Raw genomic sequence first — 22,475 nt, forward strand, 5'->3', positions numbered from 1 at the left:
TTTTCCGTATATCGGAGGTACAGTATTTTGCAAGTACATTCCTAAAATTTTATAATCGTATTCGAGAAAAGAGCATGCACGCTTTTAGAGGGGTTAGATACATTGGAACGGTTGAAGAATAAGAGAAATTTAACCATATAAAATTTTGTTTCTTGAAAAAATCAATATGTACATCTTATTGTATGATACTTAAGAAGTGTTTGCTGAAAAATTGACCTAAATATCTGAAACTAGGAGGAAGGGGTAACCATTTTCCCAGAGCCGTTTTTGCAAAACACCGTTTGTGGTACCGGATATATCTCAGTAAAATTTTGTCTGATAATCTTTTAAATTTACATTGAACTATATAAAAAGGCTAGTTCGTGTCGAGGTCAATTTTGAAAAAATTAATTTTTAAACAAACTGCATATTTCCATTGAAACAGGTGCGTTGATCGTATGAAGTTGAGTGGAAAGAGCTTATTTTTACACCTACTGGCATAATAGTTCTAGTAGGCAGCCCTTTTCGGCTAATAGTTAGCCATCTGAAGCGGTATTATTATTAACATGCTATTTTCTAAATGTTTTATGATACGAGGACATGAGGAAGACATTGAGGACATTGGAAGTAAGGAATATGATCAGGGTTCTGGTATATGAGGCTGATCATTGTGTTCATTCAAATGTACGATTTGTTAATAGATCTTTATTTTTAAACAACTTGTTTTCGGGAAGGCGAAAACCGCTTGTTTTTGCGTAGGAGCTGACGCATATTCTCCGTACTTACGTAATTATTTTATCTGCAGAGTGAGAAAGCATTAATTTGTTAGTGAAACAAGGAAAATTCATCGAACAATATAATTTAACTAGGGATCAGTAAATGATCCGAAACCCTTGGCCGATGGAGCCATATTTTTGTGAGATTCTGTAGATTTGTAATATGCGAGGGTGTTAGAGCCATCGCTACTAGCTACCGTGTTTCTTTCTCAAAAGGCGGCCCCCTCCAGGAGTTTTGACAGCGTCTTCGCCATAACACTGGCGGCATATGCTCCCGACTCGCTGTCACGAGGCACAAAGATCCTTTTTTTGTCAGTGTCCCGTGGACAGTAGACGCCTTGTTGATCTCGCGAATTTCCGTGACGCCCGTAGGGGGTAAATCTTGTGTTGTGTCCCCTCTTTCGTCTGCTCTATGAATTGTCAGGATTCTTCTTCTTTGTGACGGCGATCAAGAACCGGCATTGCGTTCGGAATCATCGATTTCATTCAATTCTGGAATCCCCTCTATAAAACTTGCACTTAAAAATATCCAAACGCTCTTCGAGGATATAAATTCCTTTAATCGATAATGACGGAATTGTCTTTCGCTTCGTGTTGTAAAAACTTATTTATTATTCAGTTCAATGTCCTTCAAGGACAACGAACCGTATTGACTGTAACGAACAAAAATTTATTACACCACAACAAATTGCTAGGTACGATTTACAGTTTCACCCGCCACTGTGCATTTCCTTGAAGTGGAGGATAGCTATGAAAAATATGAAAACGAGTCTAATCAATCAACGTATTATGGTAACATCTGCTAGGTAACTCGATCGTACAAAAAAAAAAAAAAATCGAGGATCGAGCGTCGCCCTTGAAAAATTAATCTATCTATCTTGAAATAATATATCTAGCACTGGATAAGCAATAAGGCTTATTAGAAAAATTATTATTATTATTATTATTAAAATAGGCAGTGCTTAGATTTTATAAAGTTTAATTGAATAAACTGTAACTTGTCTTCGAAGCATGCAATAAATATAGGGTATAAATAAGGGAATAAATGTAGGGTAAACGTGCCTTTCCGGAAATAAACTACTTCAAAATGAGAGCTATTTACCAACAAACTTCTACACATTTGAGCGAACACAATGGTCAGCATTGTTCCTCACTTCGAATCTAATAAAATACTTCAAATGAATATTTACAAAATAGTAGATAAAAATTTAGAAAAAAGTGTACTAATACTAAGAACGCTCAAGATGGCTGACTACTAGCCTTAAACGGTTACTGGAATATAATTACCCTACAACTCCAATTTAAGGGGAAGCGTAAAATGACCAAAAATTCGCTTTAGTGATCTGAAAGGAATCGACGAGTATATTTCCATTCATGAGTTTCGCGCGAGGTTGGTGGGAAAGACCGAAGGGAAACGTGTACCACGAAAAGCAGCGAATAGACCGGCAGTCATCATCGGGTTAAAGAGGTTGCGATGACCGTGACACGCGCAACACAGTGGCGATCGTGTAACATCCGAGTCCACAGTGTCTTGTGTTGTGAAAAAGTCAAATATTTCGCCGTCCACCATGTCGGCTGTCTGCACGCTGACTCCGTTTGAATCTGAAATGTCGTTTTTTGCGTCCTCCGCGACAGCAGCATGTGTCTACTTGTACGGTCTACTTGTATTCCCGGCCGGGGACCAGAAAGTCCAGCCGAAGAAGACGTAACGATGATATAACACGAGGAAGGTAAGGGATTCCTTTCAGCTATCGTAAACCCTGAGTCCTTCAAGCTGTCAGAGACACAATGATTCACTGTAATCACCGGTGGAATGCTCCAAATCGCAGTTTCTTATCCAGGCTGACCTACATTGTCATCATTTGTTATTCCAAAAAAATGTTTAAACGCGAGAATCATATATAATAACTTAAAAGATTCGATTTTTAGGTAGGCCGAGACGGATCCAATTACTGTGCCTACATTAATTATACTTATTTTTAAAGCGTAATGAATATTAAAAAAGAGACATATGACGTATAGCGGGTGTTTCTCTTAGAGAAGACAAAAAAATTATATTAATTTATATTGGTTCGGAAATGATTAGTTTCTGAATTATTAAAGTTTTTGTGCCACAATTCTCGTCACGTCGCCTTAGAGGAAATGTTCAATATGTTCTCAATACAAGTATGAGAATAATACACATCGATAACATAAACATAGACCGGCGATCACTTGAAAAACATTGTTAATGCCTTCAAGAAGATGTGACGAGAATTGTGACACAAAGACTTTAATAATTCAGAAACTAATCTTTTCCGGACCTATGTTGATACAACATTTTTTTCTTCTCTAAGCATTAGGAATCTATTCCTAAAGTTTTGCCCGCCATTTACGAAACACCCTGTATACCTTATATGTCTCTTTTTTAATATTCATTACGCTTTAAAAATAAGTAGACTTAATATAGGCACCTCCACAGTAATTGGGTCCCTTACCCTACTAGTTGCTTTACTCATATTATTTCGACTAATTAAATTAGTGTTCATACAGGTAGATCATTTAAATGGGAACAGCTACATATCTCTATTATTATTTTGTTGGGAATTTCTTTCTTAATTCTAGGTCAAATGATAAATGTACGTGTGTAAAGTAAGACCTAATTGGAATTTTTACGTCATATAAACTGGAGGATAGACATGTCAGTCGTCACGGAAACTATGTACCCAAAAGAACGGTTTGTTTTTTAACATCTTTTTAGTGCTTTATCTATCAAAGCCTACTAACGAAATTTTTAATCGTAGCCATTTCAAAGTTCAAGCCATTCATAGAAATTTTCAAGTTTTCTCCATTTATTTGTGCAATTTTAGTGTTTTCTTGTTTATTTAGCAAGAGATTCTGGCACACCGTTGTACTTTCGTATCTGTGAAAGTGCAAATTTGATCATGCTCTTATTTGGTGGAGGATAAATCGCTTCAGATCGTTGTTATTCCATCTTTAATTGTATACATTCGAGTGTTCAGAATTAATTTATCTCTTAACTTCGCTTTCGTTAGACACGCTAGAAAATTGTTTCAATTCGAACCGGTTGCAAATTGAAACATTACAGGAATATCTCTCAATACTTGTAAAGTTATATGTATAGTTGTATACGATAACGATATTTGTAAAACGTCTTATAATATCAAGTTTTCGATACATCGTATAAAAAGAAATACTTTATTAATATATTTACCTTCAAATCCATAATTTAGTGGATATAATAGCGTATTATTCTATATGTACAGGTGATCTGAATAACGCTAATGTAGAATCTACGTTAAAAGATTGTAGCATGTATACTAATGGCACAATAAATTATTATGTATCGTAAAATATAGTCTGTAGAACTCTTCTGACGATATACATATATTAACTAGAAAACGGGGATCTATTATCATTTCTACAACTTAAAAAATCACATCTTCACACTTAAATTCAGTTATGACTCTATTAGCTTTGTAATTTGTCACACACATTAAAGAACACGTTCTCCCGATTGAATTGATTAGAAAATGTTCAAGGACAAACGTTAATTGAAATAAATAGTAAGCGGTCACAAAAAAAGTCGTTTCAGTTTCGCACGAAATAAAAAACGTCGATTATCCAAACAAGAAAATTAATTTGTTATAAGTTCTAAAAAGTTGATTATTTCTTTTCATAATTCTTTTCGAAACTCTTTCTAGTTGTTTTTTTTCGCGCAGATCTATTGTAACAAGCATTAATAAAACACACACCGAGTATTTTTGTACGTACTAATATTTAAATATTAATAAACGTATACGAATAGTAAAAAAATAAATACAATGTAAGAACAATATTTCGATCCGATGAGAAAATATGAAACATGCCACTCTCTACAGGAGGTTGTTTAAATTACATACTCGATCAACTTTATTTTCCATATACATAATTATATTCCGTTCGTATAGCATTATGTAAATAATAGTAGCGGTCAGTGTAAAAATATTTTTAGCTACATCTCACTGTAACATAACATAAGAAATGCAATTAACGAACACGTAACAAGACTGTGAGGTGTGTTTAAGGTAGAGCGTCCTAAATTCATATCGGTCTTCACGACAAGTCCCCACATATTTGTTCCACTAAAAATTTATTTTCTGAATCGTTATAGTTCGGATAATCGTCGTTTAGTTTCACATCCCTGATTCCCTGTACGTCAATAGAATTTCATACGAGTAAAAACTTTTTAACAAATTTCTTACATCTTACAAACGCGTATTACAAACAATCAAATCTTATATATTAGCTTCTTACATTTACCACTTATTATCGTTACATTTTCCAGAATTACTTGTCCCTCGTATAATTTTGTTTCTTGGTCACATCAATATTCGAAAATCTTTTATAGCATTGCTAAAAGTATTGTACAATCGAAGTGGACTTTCTTGTTTTATTACAAATCAAAAACCTTATTTTTCGTGTGAAATAATAAGCTCTGACATATATGTAAGTCAGATTTAAAAAATGGGAAAACCAGGGATGACGATCAGGTTGAATATCAATGAGAAAAAACGGTGCCACCAGAATGCAATGTTCATCGACGACCATGGCAATATAAATGGTAGGGAAATGATGCGAGAACGAGCACGCCAAAGTCAATGCAACGATATGATCAATTTGTCTCCGAGGGATGATCGTACGAAGAAAAAAAAAACAAAATTCAAGTTAAAATGTTTCGACCGATCACTTTATATTAAAACGTTTTATAATCGTGTACCTTATGTCGCTAATTAATTTCAAATATAAAAACTCATTCCTATCTCAAACTGACAACTTTATTTTGTTAATTTAATGTATGATTGCGTAACACGAATACGTTGATTAAAAAAAGAAAAAAATGTGTACACCCAGTTGTTCTGTGTCTTTCCACCCTGCCCGCCTACTCTCTCACTCATTCATCCTGGACACAGGTATCTTTTTGTGCAACCATGTGCCAACTCGCAGGACTATTATAATTAATTATTAATTAATTATTAGAATTAATTAATTAATAACTACAATTCCGCAGACGAGGTACAGAATAACCATAACGCATCGTAGGAATTCGAAACTGTCGAATTTGAAATGCAAAACTCGGAAGAAAACGAGGATTTCGTAGCAGACTCGACATTTAAAGAATGACCACCCTGTGATCTATCTACGTTTAACACAACCCCTGAGATTCGCAGAATAAAAAAAAGGTGAAGACTATTCGCGTAGCTACTTCGTGAATACGTTACAGAGCTGCCTAAATTAGTCGACTCAATGCAGTTTACTACTTGTCTATGATTTCTGTACAAATACATCATCAATCAAAATGACTGTCATCGTCAGCTAATTAATAGATCAAACATACATAGTTTTTTCACAGTATTATGTAACATAAAATGATGAATTTCTATACTGTGTATATGACATTATATTTAAGCTTAAAGTGTTAATTAAACACAACAAAAAAATTTAGAACATCGAATCAATACAAACTCAATACATATACAAATATTGTAAATAAAAATCATTTAAATATTATACCTCTTATTGATAAGAAATTTCATAGCTATTGCATAGCTCGGTTCTATTAATTAGCCCACTTCAGTAAATTAAATGCTACAAAGAGTTCTTATTGCTTTGCTTCTATTTCTTTCAATGACGGTAACAAGTATTTATGTACCGAATGTAGGATTGCAGTAACGGTAAAATATTCAAGAGCATCTACGAATGATTCAAATTTACATCGAATCTTGAATGTACCCTGCACCTCATCGCGCCAATACATTACTTACAATCGCGCACCGTATCGATTACGTAGTGAAATTTCAGGACAATAGTTGGTTTTTTCGAAATTTTTTAATGACAGTATACGTTGTAGAAGAGTGCACCTTATATCGCTTTCTAGGAGGAATCAAATAATTGCTTACATTGCTAACGTTAAATATTTAGTAGAAAAATAGGAATCTTATTCTAGGAGATTTTTATAATATCATAATAATTTCACGTATTAATCGAAAGATCGCCCCTTAAGTCGAAACTGTTTTATCCAAGACCTAATAAACTGGTTACGCTTAAAAACATGTGTATTCCTTGGATAGTTTTGAATATGATCAAATCAGGTATAAATAGTGTTTATCTACTTTGAGCGGCGTAATTATTTGATTTTTCCTAGATCCCAGAAGGAACGCTGATTAAGAACCATTTGATATAACCTTTGCCTGCATCCGACACCGAAAATTGATCGCAATGTGTTTCTTTGTTGGCACACCGCGGGAACTATAACAGGGGTTTACAATTGGACTCCTGATTCTAACTTCACCTTTGGATCGCAACAGTAATTTGGCAAGGTGCCTTTAGAATTAGAAGTGCGTGTCGAACTATGTGTGAAAAAACGTTTGCAATATATTTTCACCTTGCGAAAGTGGACACTTTTTTATCATGTAAAATCTGGAAGAATGAGAACGAGGTGATATGCACATGCTGATTTCCATTTTGAGCGTGACAAGTTTCAACCGTTTGTTCAATTATGACGTTCAGACTAAACTATTCGTTGCATACAAAGTAAAAAGTATTATAAATAAAATGATAAATAAAAAATATTACGTACAATTAGTTGTACGATTAAAATGGACATATATGTATGAAGTTTGCTCCTCTTTATCTTCATTTCTTTTCTTTTTGCGTAAAACTCGGTAAAATGTACATTTAATATATTATATTGTATAATCTTAATACATTCATATATAATACTCAAAATAAAGCTATATTAGTGTAAATATACTTGCAAATCAATAGTGTGAAACACAGTGTAACATAATGTTATAATATGCGAATATTTCTTTTGTAAAATTCATATAACAAAGGATTACAAATACGTTACATGAGAAATGATTTTATCAAACTTATCCGTGTAAATTTCTAAATGAGAATGACGTAGATTCGTATCAAAACTGGTTTCATATTAATGTACTTTACATCTTTGTACACATGATCCGATTGAACTATCCTGGTAATAAAATTTCGGTTCTCCGCGATATGTATTCCATCATGTTTTAAAGTATATTAAATTATTGAGAATCTATAAAGTTGTCTATCTCTTTCTTTAGGAGCCTGTACTGTTAAATAAATTATAGAGATATCTTCACAAATGTAATCTAGTAATAGGGTACAATCTTTTACAAGTACCTAATTTTACTAGTCTAGAAATAAATAGTTCTCTCGTTAACAACAAATCGATCGTTACAGATCTTGGTACGTAATTATAAACTGTCACCCTCAAAAAGTACCTAAAACACCTCGTTCTGGAAGAAATGTGATGGAATCAATTTTTATGAAGAGACAATACGAAAAAATCACCTGTTCGCTATTATGTCATAATTTATAATTTACTTTTTTCTTAATACAGTCATAACATGATAAAACTGAACAGGTGTTTTTCATCGTATGCCTGCTACGATAGAAAATGACTAGGCCATATGAATACAACTAAGGAGTTCGTACTGCATTCCGACACTGTTACAGAACAAAGTGCAACGTGAAACCTAGCTAATTTAATTCGCACCCCGTCGTTACCCTAACAACTTGTAACACAATCGAATAAATATTGTATTTTCATACTAGTGATAGTTTCTCGCGCCAAAAAATATTAGGTCTGCAAAACTCATTGTCAGTTCCCTACTGTATTTTTCGAAAAATGTCCCGAGGTTTATTCATATGGCTCAATAGTTTCAGTCCTGCAAACTTCGTCTATGTCCAACCAATCTGATCTCCAATGTGTATGTTCAATGATTCTTTCTCAATCTCTATGACTGTAACCAATCTTATGAAAAATCAACTTTGAATTCTATTATGGTTCTTCCCCATCGCCATCTGTGAAACAAAAATTCAGATAAAAATACAAGGAAATAATACTTATAAGTACTATAAAATATCGTAATGAAATAACCGAATCAATAAAAAGAAAAACAATATTTTTACCTTCGCGGTCTACTTCATCATCCACTAATAATTCATCCTCTTCGTTTACCCCCTCATCTTCGTCGTTCACAGCCTCTTCTTCTTCTTCATCTTCATCGACATCATCTTCGACGACAACTATACTATCATCTCCTTCCTCGCCTTCACCCGCTTCATCACCATCATCCGCCCCGCCATCTTCATCTTCCTCTTCCTCTTCCGTGTCACAATCTTCACCATCTCCTTCAATACCATTTTCAACATCCATATCTGGTGCTAAATAATACTGACAACAAATGGACAAAGTATCAATTACCTGTATTTCAATTTTAGTTAACGATAAACGACAGTAGAATTGTTTCAGCAAAGAAATTAAAAGGTATGTTTTAGTTATTGAAAACCTAAAATAGAATAATTAAAAGATTTACATGACTATAATGTACTATGTGTGTCTGTGGAATAAAGGGGCAAGGGGGGGATCCCGTCTATTGCATAATCTGATTCGTTGATATTACCACTGCACCCAATGACAAAATTATATGTGCCTAATAACCACTCAACCTGCATTCATTTTTACAAGTTTTCCTTGCACGGCGCTTAGTACATCATATAAGAATATCCATACAGAGTGTCTAAAAAATGTTGTACTTCCTTGAAAGGGTCGATTTCTGAGATCATTTGAAGTAACTTTTTTAAGGAGTTATTAACGAAAAATGCGGACCGATTAGAGCATGGATACAGCGGACGAATTTCGGTTCAGCGACAGGTCCCGCTGAGCGTGGCTTGACATTGGCCGAGCCGAAATCTGTCCGCTGTTGCCGCGCCCTGATTGGCCCGTGTTTTTCGTAATAACTCCTTAAGAAAGCCGCGGAGAACATTTCCGCAAAGTACAAAGTTACTTCAAATGATCACAGGAATTACCCCTTTGAAGGAAGTACAACATTTTTGGGTCACCCTGTATAACATAATCGCATTATAAAAAATTTTACTAAATTACTACTTTATTCGTTAATAAACAAATGTACCTGCAAAGGATTAGGCCACATATCATCTTTAATTAATTCTGCTATTTCATCTGAACTGGGATCACCATGATCCGTAAACCAGTCGAAGAATGACCTGTGTTTTAATGGCCTTTTACGACCTTTTAATGGGGCTTTGGTTTTTGCTCGTTTTGTTAAATCTGCACCTTCTTTCCAACGTATAGGTGTACTTTGAGAAGCTGGATCTCCTGCAAAAAAAGCAGGAGATACATCAAAACTATGATTGTTCAATGCAATTTCAATCTTCATTTCGAAATTTTTCAAAAGTTATTGGTACATAATCCGATAAAATAAAATACTGATGCATTCAAGCATAGATACACTTGTTCCTTCTAACAGAAACAATTTTACATTGTGCATTGAATGCAATTTTATTTATCAGTGCATACAAAAAGTATTTCAAACTGTTGAAATTAAAATAATAAATTATTCACATTTGTATTGCAGTGTAAACAAAATAATATTTAGATTTAAAAATTTTCTCACCAGAAGAACCTAGATGAAATTCCTTTGTAAGTACTTCGTTTTCGAAATAGGGATTTTCATCAAAGTGAAAATTGATTCTATAACCAGACTTAATATCTTCAAACTCTTCCACTTCTAGTTTGTTCAAGAATCGAAGAGCATCTTCTTCATCTTCTTCCAATATTTCTGCTATTTCTTTGTTGTTTACAAACTATATATGTAATAAGGAAATATATATCATACTTATCTATATTAATACGGAAGATACAATAAGTATGTAAATGTAACCTTATAAATATTATCTAAATTATAGCAAAAAGTTATTACAGAATATTATGTACATGTATGTCATATTCTAAATAAATTAATATAACGAATAAGAAATTTCTACTAAATCACAGTAGTATAAGCTATACACGATCATATGTAAATATTTCAATTAAAATAGAAATAGAACTTGCAATATCTCTACAGCTTCTTTTATTATGAGCAAAAACTATTCAATTTATCTTTTCTTACCTCTTGTTATGGAAATTAAAACTGTAGTTTCTGAATAATGTATGATAAAAAATCATAAAACTTTATCTGTAGTATTATGTATTATCTAAATTCAAAATAAATGGACAATATGGCTTTCAATATTTGAAATTATAGTTTTCTAGAATAAGATCAAGAAGATCACAAATGTAAAATAGAAATTTGAATATTGGCGTAGGAACGGTAAATGTAATCTAAAAAAGTACATGAGTTTACATATTGTACAATCATTAACGAAATATTTGCGTTACACAAGTAACGGATGAATTACTAATGAGTCGATTTCATATATCAAAACTGCATTGTAGATGAATTACGTATAAGAACACATTTAAATTACAGGTTAAAAAATTAATAACTACAATTACGATATTATAAGTGCAACCAAGATTTATAGTTGTAAACACAGAAAAATAATATCACGAAACAAAAATATATTTACGTTGTTGCATCGAGATAAACTGAAAATGTTGCCATTCTCAATAAACAGGTAATAGAATTGATGAATAGCATGAAGCTGGTAACAGATTACCAAATGGCATTAATGTATCAATAATCTGGAAAAGTGGTTTCTATAAAAATCATATTCCGCGTGACCGCATGTGTAGTTATACATACTTTCGTACGTATACAAGTAGGCAAGATGGCGACTAGCGCCGGTGGACGCCGGCATTGCTGAGAAACGTCAAAGATACATTAGTAATTATTATTAATGAGAATGTAACGTTATTGTACGAAAGGATACAGCAGTCACCCAAAAATTGGGTATCCTTTTAATAATGTCATTCCGTTTTTGGAAATAGGGCTTACGCAACTTATTATACTTCTTCTCAACTTCGAGGATTTCGTCGCTGGCTTTCTCATTGAGGCCATCGATTTGATTCTGACACCCGTCAATCTCTTCGAGTGTTTTCTGTATTTCAATATCGTAATCCCGCGACTCAACACCCTCGCCCGAACTTGGGTCCTCCAATTCCTTGGACTTTTTGTTCGGCGAAGCCATCGTTCGACCCGCGCTCTTGTCACCACTCCACTACTTTCTGTTTATTTTCAGTAGGCACTCACTCCGCGTTCGTCACGCTCGTGTCACTAATTCGCGGCGGGTAAGCAAGCTAACTGCAACCACGAAGTCAATAGCTTATCTAGACGCGCCACTCCATTTTTGTTACCCATGCTATTATCTTAATGTCGAGTACGTACGTACTCGTACCGTGCGCACTCCAGATGATGACTAGCAAAGTGTATACGTTCTAACTTCAAGATAATTTTTCGGCCAATAGCGAGAATGTGTGCGATGCTAGCGGATCGCTATTGGTCGAAGAATCAACTTATAGTTAGAATGCATACATTTTGTCACAGCCTACAGTAGACTGTGCTTTTTGTGGTTATTAGAGAAAAGAAGAAGAAATGCATGCAAAAAATTGAAGAGGTTGAAGAACGCGGTAATATTTGAAGCGTAGTATAGTAAAAAAACTATAGATGTGTAGGATGTAACCTGTGATTTCGAATTGATATAGAGTAAGAATCCTCTGTGGAAATTATGTAAGTAGTTTGAAGCTATGTTCATACTACATAAAATTATGTACATAAGTGTATGGCTATGTATACAGAAATTGGTTCTCTAAAAATTTCCGTGTAAGTTTCATCTCTGTAAGATTTCCTTAGACTTCGGTGGAAATATTTTATTTGCCGCGAAAAAATGAAAGTATGAAAATCTTTAAAATTCTAATAAACATTATTTCAAAATATGATAAATCGTGTGACACCACTACCAATAAAACGAAGAAACTTCTATATTTTTCATTACTTTTTTTATGGCTTCTTCACAAACAAATTTTTTACATTTTTCTCATGAAAATGATACTAAATATGATATAATTCCGATGATAGTTACTTATCTAATGAACGACAGAAGTTTCGGACGCAAAGAAGGACAGCGTATGAAAAGAAAGACACGCGGATCGGTTTTTGCCGCGTCGCGCAGTGCGGCATATAAATAGACATTCTGGACAAAAATTATAACTTCTAACTCATCAATTTTTGACCTACGTACCTTAATTTTTTAAAGGGAATACAAAGATGCATTGATTAATGCACCAAAAATGTAAGTTTCCATTAGTAAAAAAGTTTATCCTAATTTTTTTTTAATGACAAGTTTTTTATAATTAGTTGTTATTGAAATTTGTCGTCAACTGTATACTGTAAAACTTTTGTTCGAAATATTTTTTAATTATATGGTTAAATTGAATTATATTTACTATAATGCATCATTATTTGACAATACACAATACCGTATCTTTTACTAGTATCAATTCATACTTAAGTAATTACTTAAGTAATGGTTAATACAGACTGGTAGATAAATCTAGAAATAAACTGAACGGCATATTACTCAGGAACCATAATACTTTTAATATAAATATAATGTATACATGTAAGTAAAAAGTTTAATTACATGAACAAGAACTATTAAAAAATTAAATTATTCGCTACAGGCTTCTTCGCTACTATTGTTCCCGCCCAATTCTACATCGTCTAAATTCAGTCCTTCAAAAATATGTTCTGTCCCAGACACAATGTCAATACATTGTTCTATCCCTTCGAAGTTTCTAATTTGTTTATACGGGATCTGAGTATGTTCGGACAGATTTCAATCAAGTTGCGATTACGAATGCATTTATCTAACAAAAATTAAATAACATTGTGTTGCAACTTGTCACAGAAAAAAATTATATAGCAATATACTGCAACATGTATGACTTCTGTGAGCAAATCGCACCGTTTGTGATACACGTGACACGTGGTCCTCGAAGTTATTCGAAACTCCAGCAGATATATGGACAGCAGTGTGGCTTTTATCTTCAACATTTGAACAGATTTTTATTGCAAAGTCTGAGCTTGATCGGATAACGAGAAAGTGTGCCCCGGGCCCGTAAACATTGAAATAATTAATTATTTAATTTTTCTCGAATATCTTCTAAATTATTGATTGCACTGAAAAATAAGTTAGACAAAACCTGTAGATCTACAAATGTTGCGTCTTTTATGTCTTATTTTTTTTTCTCTTAAGGTCGCTCTCACAAGACGAAATATATTATCGTAGCATTTTAAAAATCCGTTGTTCACTATACTGCACTATACCGAAGAATGCATATAATTATGTTACGTAATAATAAAAACGGTGTAGCACTGGCGCATTTTAAACGCACAACACACGTTAAACCTAATTACCACTTTTTCACAACAACTTTGAGTTATATTAACTGTAGTTTCTAAATTTAAATATAAAATATTTTTCATTAAACATATGTATTTCCTTCTTATTCTACAAAAGACATCAACGCAACACCCATTATCCCAGATATCATAGAGACGTCTTAAAGACGTCTTTGTCGCAAAATACAACTTTTAGTATTTTCTCTGCACTTTCGACCAATTGCAATTTTTGTAAAAAAATTTGTTCACTTTATATAGTGATCCAATTGTTCTAACTTCTCAAAAAAATTCAAGTAGTATAGTACAACATTGACAAAGTTATTCGATATTTAAGAGCGTACGAATACTTATGGGACTGACTGTATGTAAACATTGAAATCCAAATGTGAATTTTTCTGGTACGTATCTACAGGGTGGTCCACGCAACCTGCACACCTATATAACTTCCAAAGGATGCGTTGCACGAAAAAGTTTTGTATACAGAAGTTGTATGGTCTGAAGGGGTACACAATTTAGTGTATTTATTTTTTTTACAGGTGGAAGTGTTTCGGAGATTTGAAGGTCGACTTTGTTTTTTTAAATGAAATAGTATATTTTTTATACCAAAATATGGAAGAATGTCGAATTCTGAGTAAAAAAGTATTGACCTTCATTAGCCCTAAACCTAATAATTATCGAGTAATTTCACTTTATTTCCGGAAATTTTCCTTTGCAAAGGAAAATTTCCGGAAATAAAGTGAAATTACTCGATAATTATTAGGTTTAGGGCTAATGAAGGTCAATACTTTTTTACTCAGAATTCGACATTCTTCCATATTTTGGTATAAAAAATATACTATTTCATTTAAAAAAACAAAGTCGACCTTCAAATCTCCGAAACACTTCCACCTGTAAAAAAAATAAATACACTAAATTGTGTACCCCTTCAGACCATACAACTTCTGTATACAAAACTTTTTCGTGCAACGCATCCTTTGGAAGTTATATAGGTGTGCAAGTTGCGTGGACCACCCTGTAGATATGTAAGCTAAGGCAATTTAGATAGCTTTTCATTTAGAGAACTTACTTTATGTATCAATTGTCGAATTTTAATATGAAATCGAAGCAGACTTGGTCGATGACAACCATCGCGGGCCGAGTCTGATCCACCGCTCGACCGCTAGGCGGCTCACCGCTCGAAAATGTTTCTCGCAGCTAAAAGTGAACAGTGTGGTGTATAAGGAAGCTGTTTAAGTTTGTAATAGCATCGCTTCTCGGCCTCATGGCTAAGATCAAAGTGTAGTATCTGTTCTTATCAGCTTAATATCTGATACACTCCCCATCGGGGAGTCAGAATATTAACTCGATTTTTGGAATTTGACGGAGCGGTCGGGGCTTGCTCCCCCTCGGTCACGGGTCGGCCACGCATTGCAGTGCCGTGTGGATTGGCCCATTAGCTTTAATAAAGCATATAATATCTTTCTTTTCTTCCACAAGCCCATGAAACTCCCAGAAATCGAGAAAAAAATATATTCCTCGAATCTGATCAAAATTCACATTTTCGGTTTCGCGAGTTTTTCGGGTCTGTGCGCGACGTTAAACCCACGTGTGCAAAATAAGTCGTCAAAGGGAATTACCAGAGCTCAGATTTGGGCAAAAAATTATTTAAAAATTTCTAATACAAATAACGAAACCCAGAGTTACGCAAAAATTTATTTAAAAATTTCGAATAAAAATAAATGAAAAAATCTATCTTTTATTCGAACTCGTTTCTCTCTGATACATTATATTCACCACAGTTTATCCGTCGGATACTTTTCACGATTTTCATTTGTCGTCCGTGGGTCATCCGAATCGCGAAGCAACGGCTATGCGTATTCGACGCCTCTAGCGGCAAGAATTTATTTGAGGGAATTTATTCGAAGATACAGCGGATGAGTTTGCAAAGTATTTTTGATTTTTATTCGATAGTTCTTAGCAAGCGCCCCCATGTATTCGACGGTGAATTTCGGCAGATACTCGTAACTCAGAATGTATCTTTGATTTTCGACGTACGATTTTTGCGTGGCCTTGAGATTTATTCGAATGTTCGATGTAGGGAAGGGAAGATGATTCATTCGATTTTTTATTCGAGACGTGCATGAGGAATAAATGAAAATCAAATGTATTTTTTATTCGAAATTGTATTCGAAGTTCGGATAAAAGACCGAGCGACGTTGCCAAGTCGTAATACTTACATTGTAATATGCAAGTACATACTATAGTATAGTGACTCCCATTAATATTCGAACACTATTTATTAATTAAACGATTCTTTAAAGAAATGAATTTTTATTATTTAAACGAATGTTTGAAGTTTATAATATATAGAGATAGTGGACGAGTGAGTAAAATGAGTTAAAATAGAATAAATTAGAATATATTGCACTGAGGTTCGTGTCTGCTAGCTGCGTAAAATAAATTAAGTAAGTGGCCGAAACAGGAAAGAGAAAAATTAAAGCGATAGAGCGAGAGAAGTTGAAACGGGTAAGATCGAAAGAGAGCGGCTGACAGGTGGAAGATAGAAAAGGAAAGAAGATAGCGATAGTAGGAATCTACCTCGGACAGAAGAGAGCCTGTCCAAGGGGACACCTAGCGGGCGGTCGAGAAACTCTTTCGAGCTTCTCATGCAAGGACCCACCGCTAGAGGGCTGCACCGATACTTGGCGTAAGTCTAAGACAATCTATTCTCAGGTTATTTTGCCCAGATTCTGTTAAACAGTTTTTTTCAGCTTACCAGAATTCAGTCTTTTGACCTTTGGTGCGAGTACCAGTGTGGCGGCCTGTGCACAGAGCACGCCGACGAACCGCCAGCATACATTGTAGACGCGGCGGCGACCTCGTATAAATACATATCAATATTATACAATATTTATATATCCATTCCTTTCAAAAACTATTTAACGAAGTTTAACGGTAATTTTCAACATTATAAACAACTTTGCGACAACACATTTTTACGACTGTACACTGAACCGGAGTATAATATAAAGGAATATATAAAATACCGTTCTTTACAGATCACAGCTAGTTATTTACATAAATCTAGGAAATAGTTGTTATTGCATAATTATTTTCAATAAGGGTTATACAAATTCTGAATCAACATTAATCATTACTCATTATATCCATTTCACTATCAAAATATATAATAAAACATCGCAAACATTTAGCATTCTCAATATACTAAACTGCTTGATAATATCGATGTGCTGATCTTCCCGCTGTAACTCGCATCATGTCATTTTACGCCTGATTTTATTTCGATTTATATATATTACTATATTTAATTTATTTGCCCCGGACAATGAAAACTAATAGTAGGAAGAATACGGAAAAGAATTCTAAGGGAAAAGGTTAACGAAGGAACCACAAGCCAATTTGTCTTGTTTATGCATTGTATTTATGATTCATACAACTAATCACATTTATTACACCACAATACACAACGGTACACTTAATAATTTAATCGAATCTAGATCGTAATCGTGGTACAATACTAATAGGTTATTAATGTGGAGGTATAAATAGCACACTTACTTTGACATCGTACGTATATACTCTACGATATACAATTGGTCAAGAATTTCGCGAAAATCTTGCACCTATGTAGTGGTTTTCTTTCATCTACAATGTCGTCGTCGCGATAAGTTTTCTGGCATCTTAAACAAAAACATTAACATTCTTCGGTTTCTCGTTGAAAATGAGACTGAATGATATACATAGCTACGTTTGCTTGACCAATATTCCCTGATTGTTTCGTATTGCTCAGGCCATATAAAACAATTCACAATTTTCCCAATCCGTCGTACAATTGCGTGACGACGCTAATCGATTTTTTCCCTCGTTTTTCTCTTCTTTGGTCGTTACCAGAAGGATATATTGCTTTTCGATTATTGTGCGTAGCGCTATAAGTGATTTCTTGTCGTACGAGCTGCACATTCCGAAATACGAACGATAAAAAAAAAACACCGGGCTACCGCGTAACCATCGCTTAAGCAAATAAGTTAATTTTACAAAAGAAGTAAAAGAAGTACAGGTTCTTTCAGAGGCGAAAAATAGACGAGCCCGTTCGCCTCTCCTTAAGAAACTAAAAAGACAAGATCTGTAACTTCGTCGACGTACTTGCATTGCATAACTTTCAGGAACGGTTCTTTAAGTTTCTTAAGAAACAAACAGCGAGTCGCGAGGTTCATCTATTTTCGATCTCGAAAATCGTGTGCACCTTTTTGATATTCGACGATGTAAATGATTCGAATGTCGCGTGATATTCGACCAGTCATCTATGATTCTTTGTAAAAAGCTTGGAAGATATGCGGCTTAATAGAAATCATTCCGAAACGATCGATGATTCTGCCGAGATCGTTTCTGCTCGTCGATCAGTCAATGTCTCCACAACGGTTTGCTTTTCTCTAAAGTTGGAATATACGTAACTAATTCTGTCGATAGCTGATATACTCTTTACTTACGCTAAAGCTATTTTACGTTGGTACATTTTATACACATAATCGTAGCACAGGCGACAGGGACGATGAACGCGTTCGAAAGATGACACTCAGACAGCGGACGCTTATGCGATTTTCGCGTGTGTTTATAGACAACTATACAAAAAGAGAGCAGTGAAATAGAACTTTTGATTTCTTCCGCGAAGGTCATCGAGAAATAAAGCAACAGCTTTATCCATCTCGACGAGCGCCTTCGTTTCGTTACACCTCGTGTAACTGTAGATATCTCCTACAAACGCATAAACTCCGTAATCGACGATATAATAATATTTAAAACGCGATAAATTTACAGTAGTTCTATCGGTTTTGATGAACAACGATTCGGATGTGTCCGCCATCTCAGTTCCTCCGTTTATGTGACCCTTTTTCGACATCCTTGGTTCATAGAGAAAGATTTAGTTCCTTTGCTCCCTCCCTTTCTCTATCTCTTTCTCTCTCTCTCTCTCTCTCTCTCTCTCTCTCTCTCTCTCTCTCCAGTCTGGATAGAATTATAATCGTAATAATATTAGGCAAGAAATTATACATACGTTTGAACTGTGGCACTTTCGTTTCTAAAAAGCACAACATGGCGATGAACGTCGATTCGAGAAGCAACGCTCGTAAATGTGCCACGTAAACCAAGACTTAAAGTACATGATTCCATACCACTTCTCTTCGTGATGCACGATTATAGGCTTGCGTTCGCACGGGTGCTCGAAGCGCTCGATACTCGTTAATATTGTAAGTACATAGATACATCGTCGATTATGTTATGTAAAACAATACTTAATTACTTTCCTGCCGAGAGGTCATGGATGCGCCGTTGGGGACCAGAACTCTTAAGCGAACTTTCGAGATCCTTTAGGAATTCAACCATTTTGCTTTTTCGTCGAACTAGCAACAAAATATCTTTATTCTCATTGCTAAACAATTCCGAGGTTTTTAATCAGAAAGTCAGATTCGTTAAGGGTCGGAATAAATTCGGGATACTTTCGGTTTCTCTAATTGACATTTAAGAATTTCATACGAATTTTAAAAAAGATTTTCGAATATCTTATACTGAGATAATATTGACTCAAAATGGAGGAATATTTATTCAATAAACATGCTACTTTTGAAGATCCTTATTACTAATGAAAATTATAACTTTTCGAAGCGACTTTTTACCGCTGGTAATTATACTTCTTTGAATATTCATCAAATATATTTGGACTTACGTTTTAAAATCTTCGATTTGTATAATTATTAAAGTTTTGAGCCTGTATGGATTTCTTAATGTGCGAAATAATTTTTTCCATAATCCTGATTTGTATGAAATACTTCACGAAAACGTAACATTGCTCAAACGTTTGCAATATAAATGAAAAATTGCATAATTTGAAAATCATATTCTCTATTTATATAAAAAAAGTATTGAATATCGAATGAATAATTAAGTATGTTTATTTCTGATTGAATAAACTTGAGAATTATAATTGCAAAACAAAATAATATTTTTGAATGTATATTCACGTGGTCAAACAACTTTAATCAGATTAATTACGTAGACATTGAACTGAGCTACTATACCTATACTGAACTACTATACTCCCGTATAGTAGTTTTATGCAGGTTATTCGAATAAATTGATGTCCATCTCTGTCATTATCAAACTTCAACACAAGAGGATAAAGACGAACGTAACATTTTCTAAATGAACACAATCTTTTCGAATCTATTTTTAATGTACTCTGATGCAAGTAGTTGAAAACGTCATTTTGGAAGAGCAGTTACTCGTCGCAAGTATCTTTCACAATTAGGAACTTATTTTTTAACGCTTTCGCTATCGATGTCGATCACAATTGTCCATTAGGTTTATCTGTTATACCATATATTCATACAATATTATTATGCAACTACTAATATTCCTTCCAACTTTTAGAAGTTTAGAAAACCATAGGGAGAAGATAAATTGTAAACAAAAATTATCCAATTAACAGAAAGATTGAAATTTGTTCTTTAAAATTTGCAGTCTGGTAATTCAATGCTGTAGACCTGCATCTAAATAAATTATGTAGATTACAACAATCGTGTCACTGCATCAAAAAATATCTAACATAAAAATGCCATTATGGCCATTATAAATTATAATGTTTTGGATTGAATGTTTCTCGGTTGGACAGTGCCATAGCGAAAGGGTTAATCACAATAAACATCGTCAATTGTCAATCACACGGTTGGCAGTATTTAATGATAATGTTCGCGTGATAGTTTGCAAAATGTCCAGCACTGGGGCATGTTTATTGTCGACGTAATAGACGGATGGCAAAATAACAATCCCGATCAATTGGAAGATCGATTACTCTACGAAACCGCGGAACAGTTCGTCTTTTTCACAGAATTTTCGTTTGAGATTTGCCCGAGACGAGCCGCGAGAAAAATACCAAACAAAATAAATATTCTTCCTTACACCCCGAATCAGGGAATCGTGACATCGATATAAGTGGAATTATGTTTTAATCGTCGTAATTTCAATTGCGACGGCAATTACGACATCATCCCGATCGCGATAAGCGAAATAACCGATGACTTCTTCGTTTGAATGACGCTTCTCCTTCTATTTCGACAGATTTCGGACTTAGCCTCTATTTCTCTTTAATGATCCGTATACCTATTTCCTAATACCACTACTACCGATAATAATACTACTAATAATAATACCAACTAGAAACAAAATCTTAATAATTTATATAGAAAATGTACAAGAAAATCTACATTCAACGTACGCGTATATTTTTATATAAATGTGATCGATCCGCGGGGTATTCGAAACGAATGAGGGGAGAATAAATAAATAAAAGAAGAAAAATAAGACGAAGGATGCAATGCGTGTGACAAAAGATGGGAAGGGAGAAGACGGAGCTGCTCGAGAACATTGTGAAAACCTCCATTAACTAATTGAAATCGATGGCACGGTGGCAACGAGGGTATTCGAAAATTTTCAGGAACAATTCACGAAACTAAAGATTCTCCGATGTACTCGATGTCACAGAGCGAGTTGTCACAGAAAATTCGGCGTGTCCGTTATGCCGTTAACATTAAACATTATTTCATAGTATCGTATGCCTCCATTCACTTTTGTAACTTAGTCTCAATTAAAAACTAATAAAGGTTCCGCTATAAAAACTTGTTTGTCCGTTTACTTGACTTATACATTGAATAAATACGCGTTTACTATTCCATGAAATCTTTTCAGCGTGTTAAACGCCATGGGAACCGATAGTATCGAATTTACAAAGTAATATATAGTTTGTACAGTATTAAAAATTACGTTTACACCGTTTTAATAGAGATTTGATTGAAACAGATTAAACAGAAATGAGGTAAGCAAGTCTTTTGCTTGTGCACAGGTATATTTTTATGTTTAAACTTAAACTAAAAAAGTGAGATGAAACCAGCTCTACGTTTAACGTGTTTACTTGCAATTATAAGTTGTACTAGCGAGTTATCAATTAATTTAAAAAACAAAAATGAAGGATTGTTACTTTACAGAAGCAACTGAGAAAATTTCCATGGTAATTGTGTTCCAAAGGACTGAATCTTTCAATTCCATTATACAGGGGGTTCAACTACAGGTTTGTGAAAATTTAAGGGGTGGTTCTCCATGACAATATAAGACGAAAATGAAGAATAAAAAAATTGTGATTTCGGCTTCATTGTTTAGTTATTAACAATTCAAAATTCGCCTAAAATGCGGCAATCCGATCAACAAAGGTGTACGTTGCGTACGTCATAGAGGCGCGCGACACTCACATATCAAGTGACAGATACTCCAAGTGCCTGGCAAGAAGTCACCTGGCAAGAATTCGGCGTGTAAATCGTCCGATTGGGTCATTCCACACGCATTTTCGGTTCTAGCCGAATTATTGGCTAAAGTGTGCGACGACAAAGTCAAACCATTGGGTACGAGCGAGAATCCCCTTTGATAGGTGACTGTCGCGCGCCTTTAT

At 34.3% G+C, this 22,475-nt stretch overlaps 2 protein-coding genes and 1 non-coding gene across 4 annotated transcripts in view; 1 reads left to right on the plus strand and 2 right to left on the minus strand.

Annotated features, from left to right (window-relative positions):
- Positions 1 to 5,456: 5,456 nt before the first annotated feature.
- Positions 5,457 to 11,880, minus strand: Set (NAP domain-containing protein SET). Of its 2 annotated transcripts, none has more exons than XM_076785488.1 (5): positions 11,514 to 11,880; positions 10,253 to 10,442; positions 9,749 to 9,954; positions 8,745 to 9,009; positions 5,457 to 8,636 (listed from the first exon to the last, which is right to left on the minus strand). In XM_076785488.1, exons 1-5 carry the CDS (start codon positions 11,769 to 11,771, stop codon positions 8,614 to 8,616), a joined length of 942 nt encoding a protein of 313 aa, XP_076641603.1. In that variant the 5' UTR covers positions 11,772 to 11,880; the 3' UTR covers positions 5,457 to 8,613. The 2 variants fall into 2 exon arrangements, with proteins under 2 accessions (XP_076641603.1, XP_076641604.1); XM_076785489.1 differs by having other exon boundaries at positions 9,749 to 9,945; positions 11,514 to 11,878.
- A 3,349-nt stretch (positions 11,881 to 15,229) lies between these two features.
- Positions 15,230 to 15,422, plus strand: LOC143353031 (U2 spliceosomal RNA). Its single transcript, XR_013082047.1, has one exon. It is a non-coding gene; the product is annotated as a U2 spliceosomal RNA (small nuclear RNA).
- Positions 15,423 to 17,393: 1,971 nt separating this feature from the next.
- The window catches only part of LOC143352756 (netrin-1), a 191,316-nt gene continuing 186,234 nt past the window's right edge, over positions 17,394 to 22,475 (minus strand). The window contains exon 8 of the mRNA XM_076785551.1: positions 17,394 to 22,458. The gene's annotated coding sequence lies outside the window, so the exon portion shown is untranslated. The remainder of the gene's footprint in view (positions 22,459 to 22,475) is intronic.

Source organism: Halictus rubicundus, chromosome 3 (genome assembly GCF_050948215.1).
Source record: "Halictus rubicundus isolate RS-2024b chromosome 3, iyHalRubi1_principal, whole genome shotgun sequence".
Classification (NCBI taxonomy): domain Eukaryota; kingdom Metazoa; phylum Arthropoda; class Insecta; order Hymenoptera; family Halictidae; genus Halictus; species Halictus rubicundus.

Excerpts from the sequence above, each read along its gene's own strand:
- Set (XM_076785488.1), bottom strand. The coding sequence starts at position 11,771 with ATGGCTTCGCCGAACAAAAAGTCCAAGGAATTGGAGGACCCAAGTTCG. Across the intron at positions 10,443-11,513 it reads CCAATTTTTGGGTGACTGCT|TTTGTAAACAACAAAGAAAT; the intron begins GTATCCTTTCGT and ends TTACATATATAG. Across the intron at positions 9,010-9,748 it reads TGTGGCCTAATCCTTTGCAG|TATTATTTAGCACCAGATAT; the intron begins GTACATTTGTTT and ends ATTTGTTGTCAG.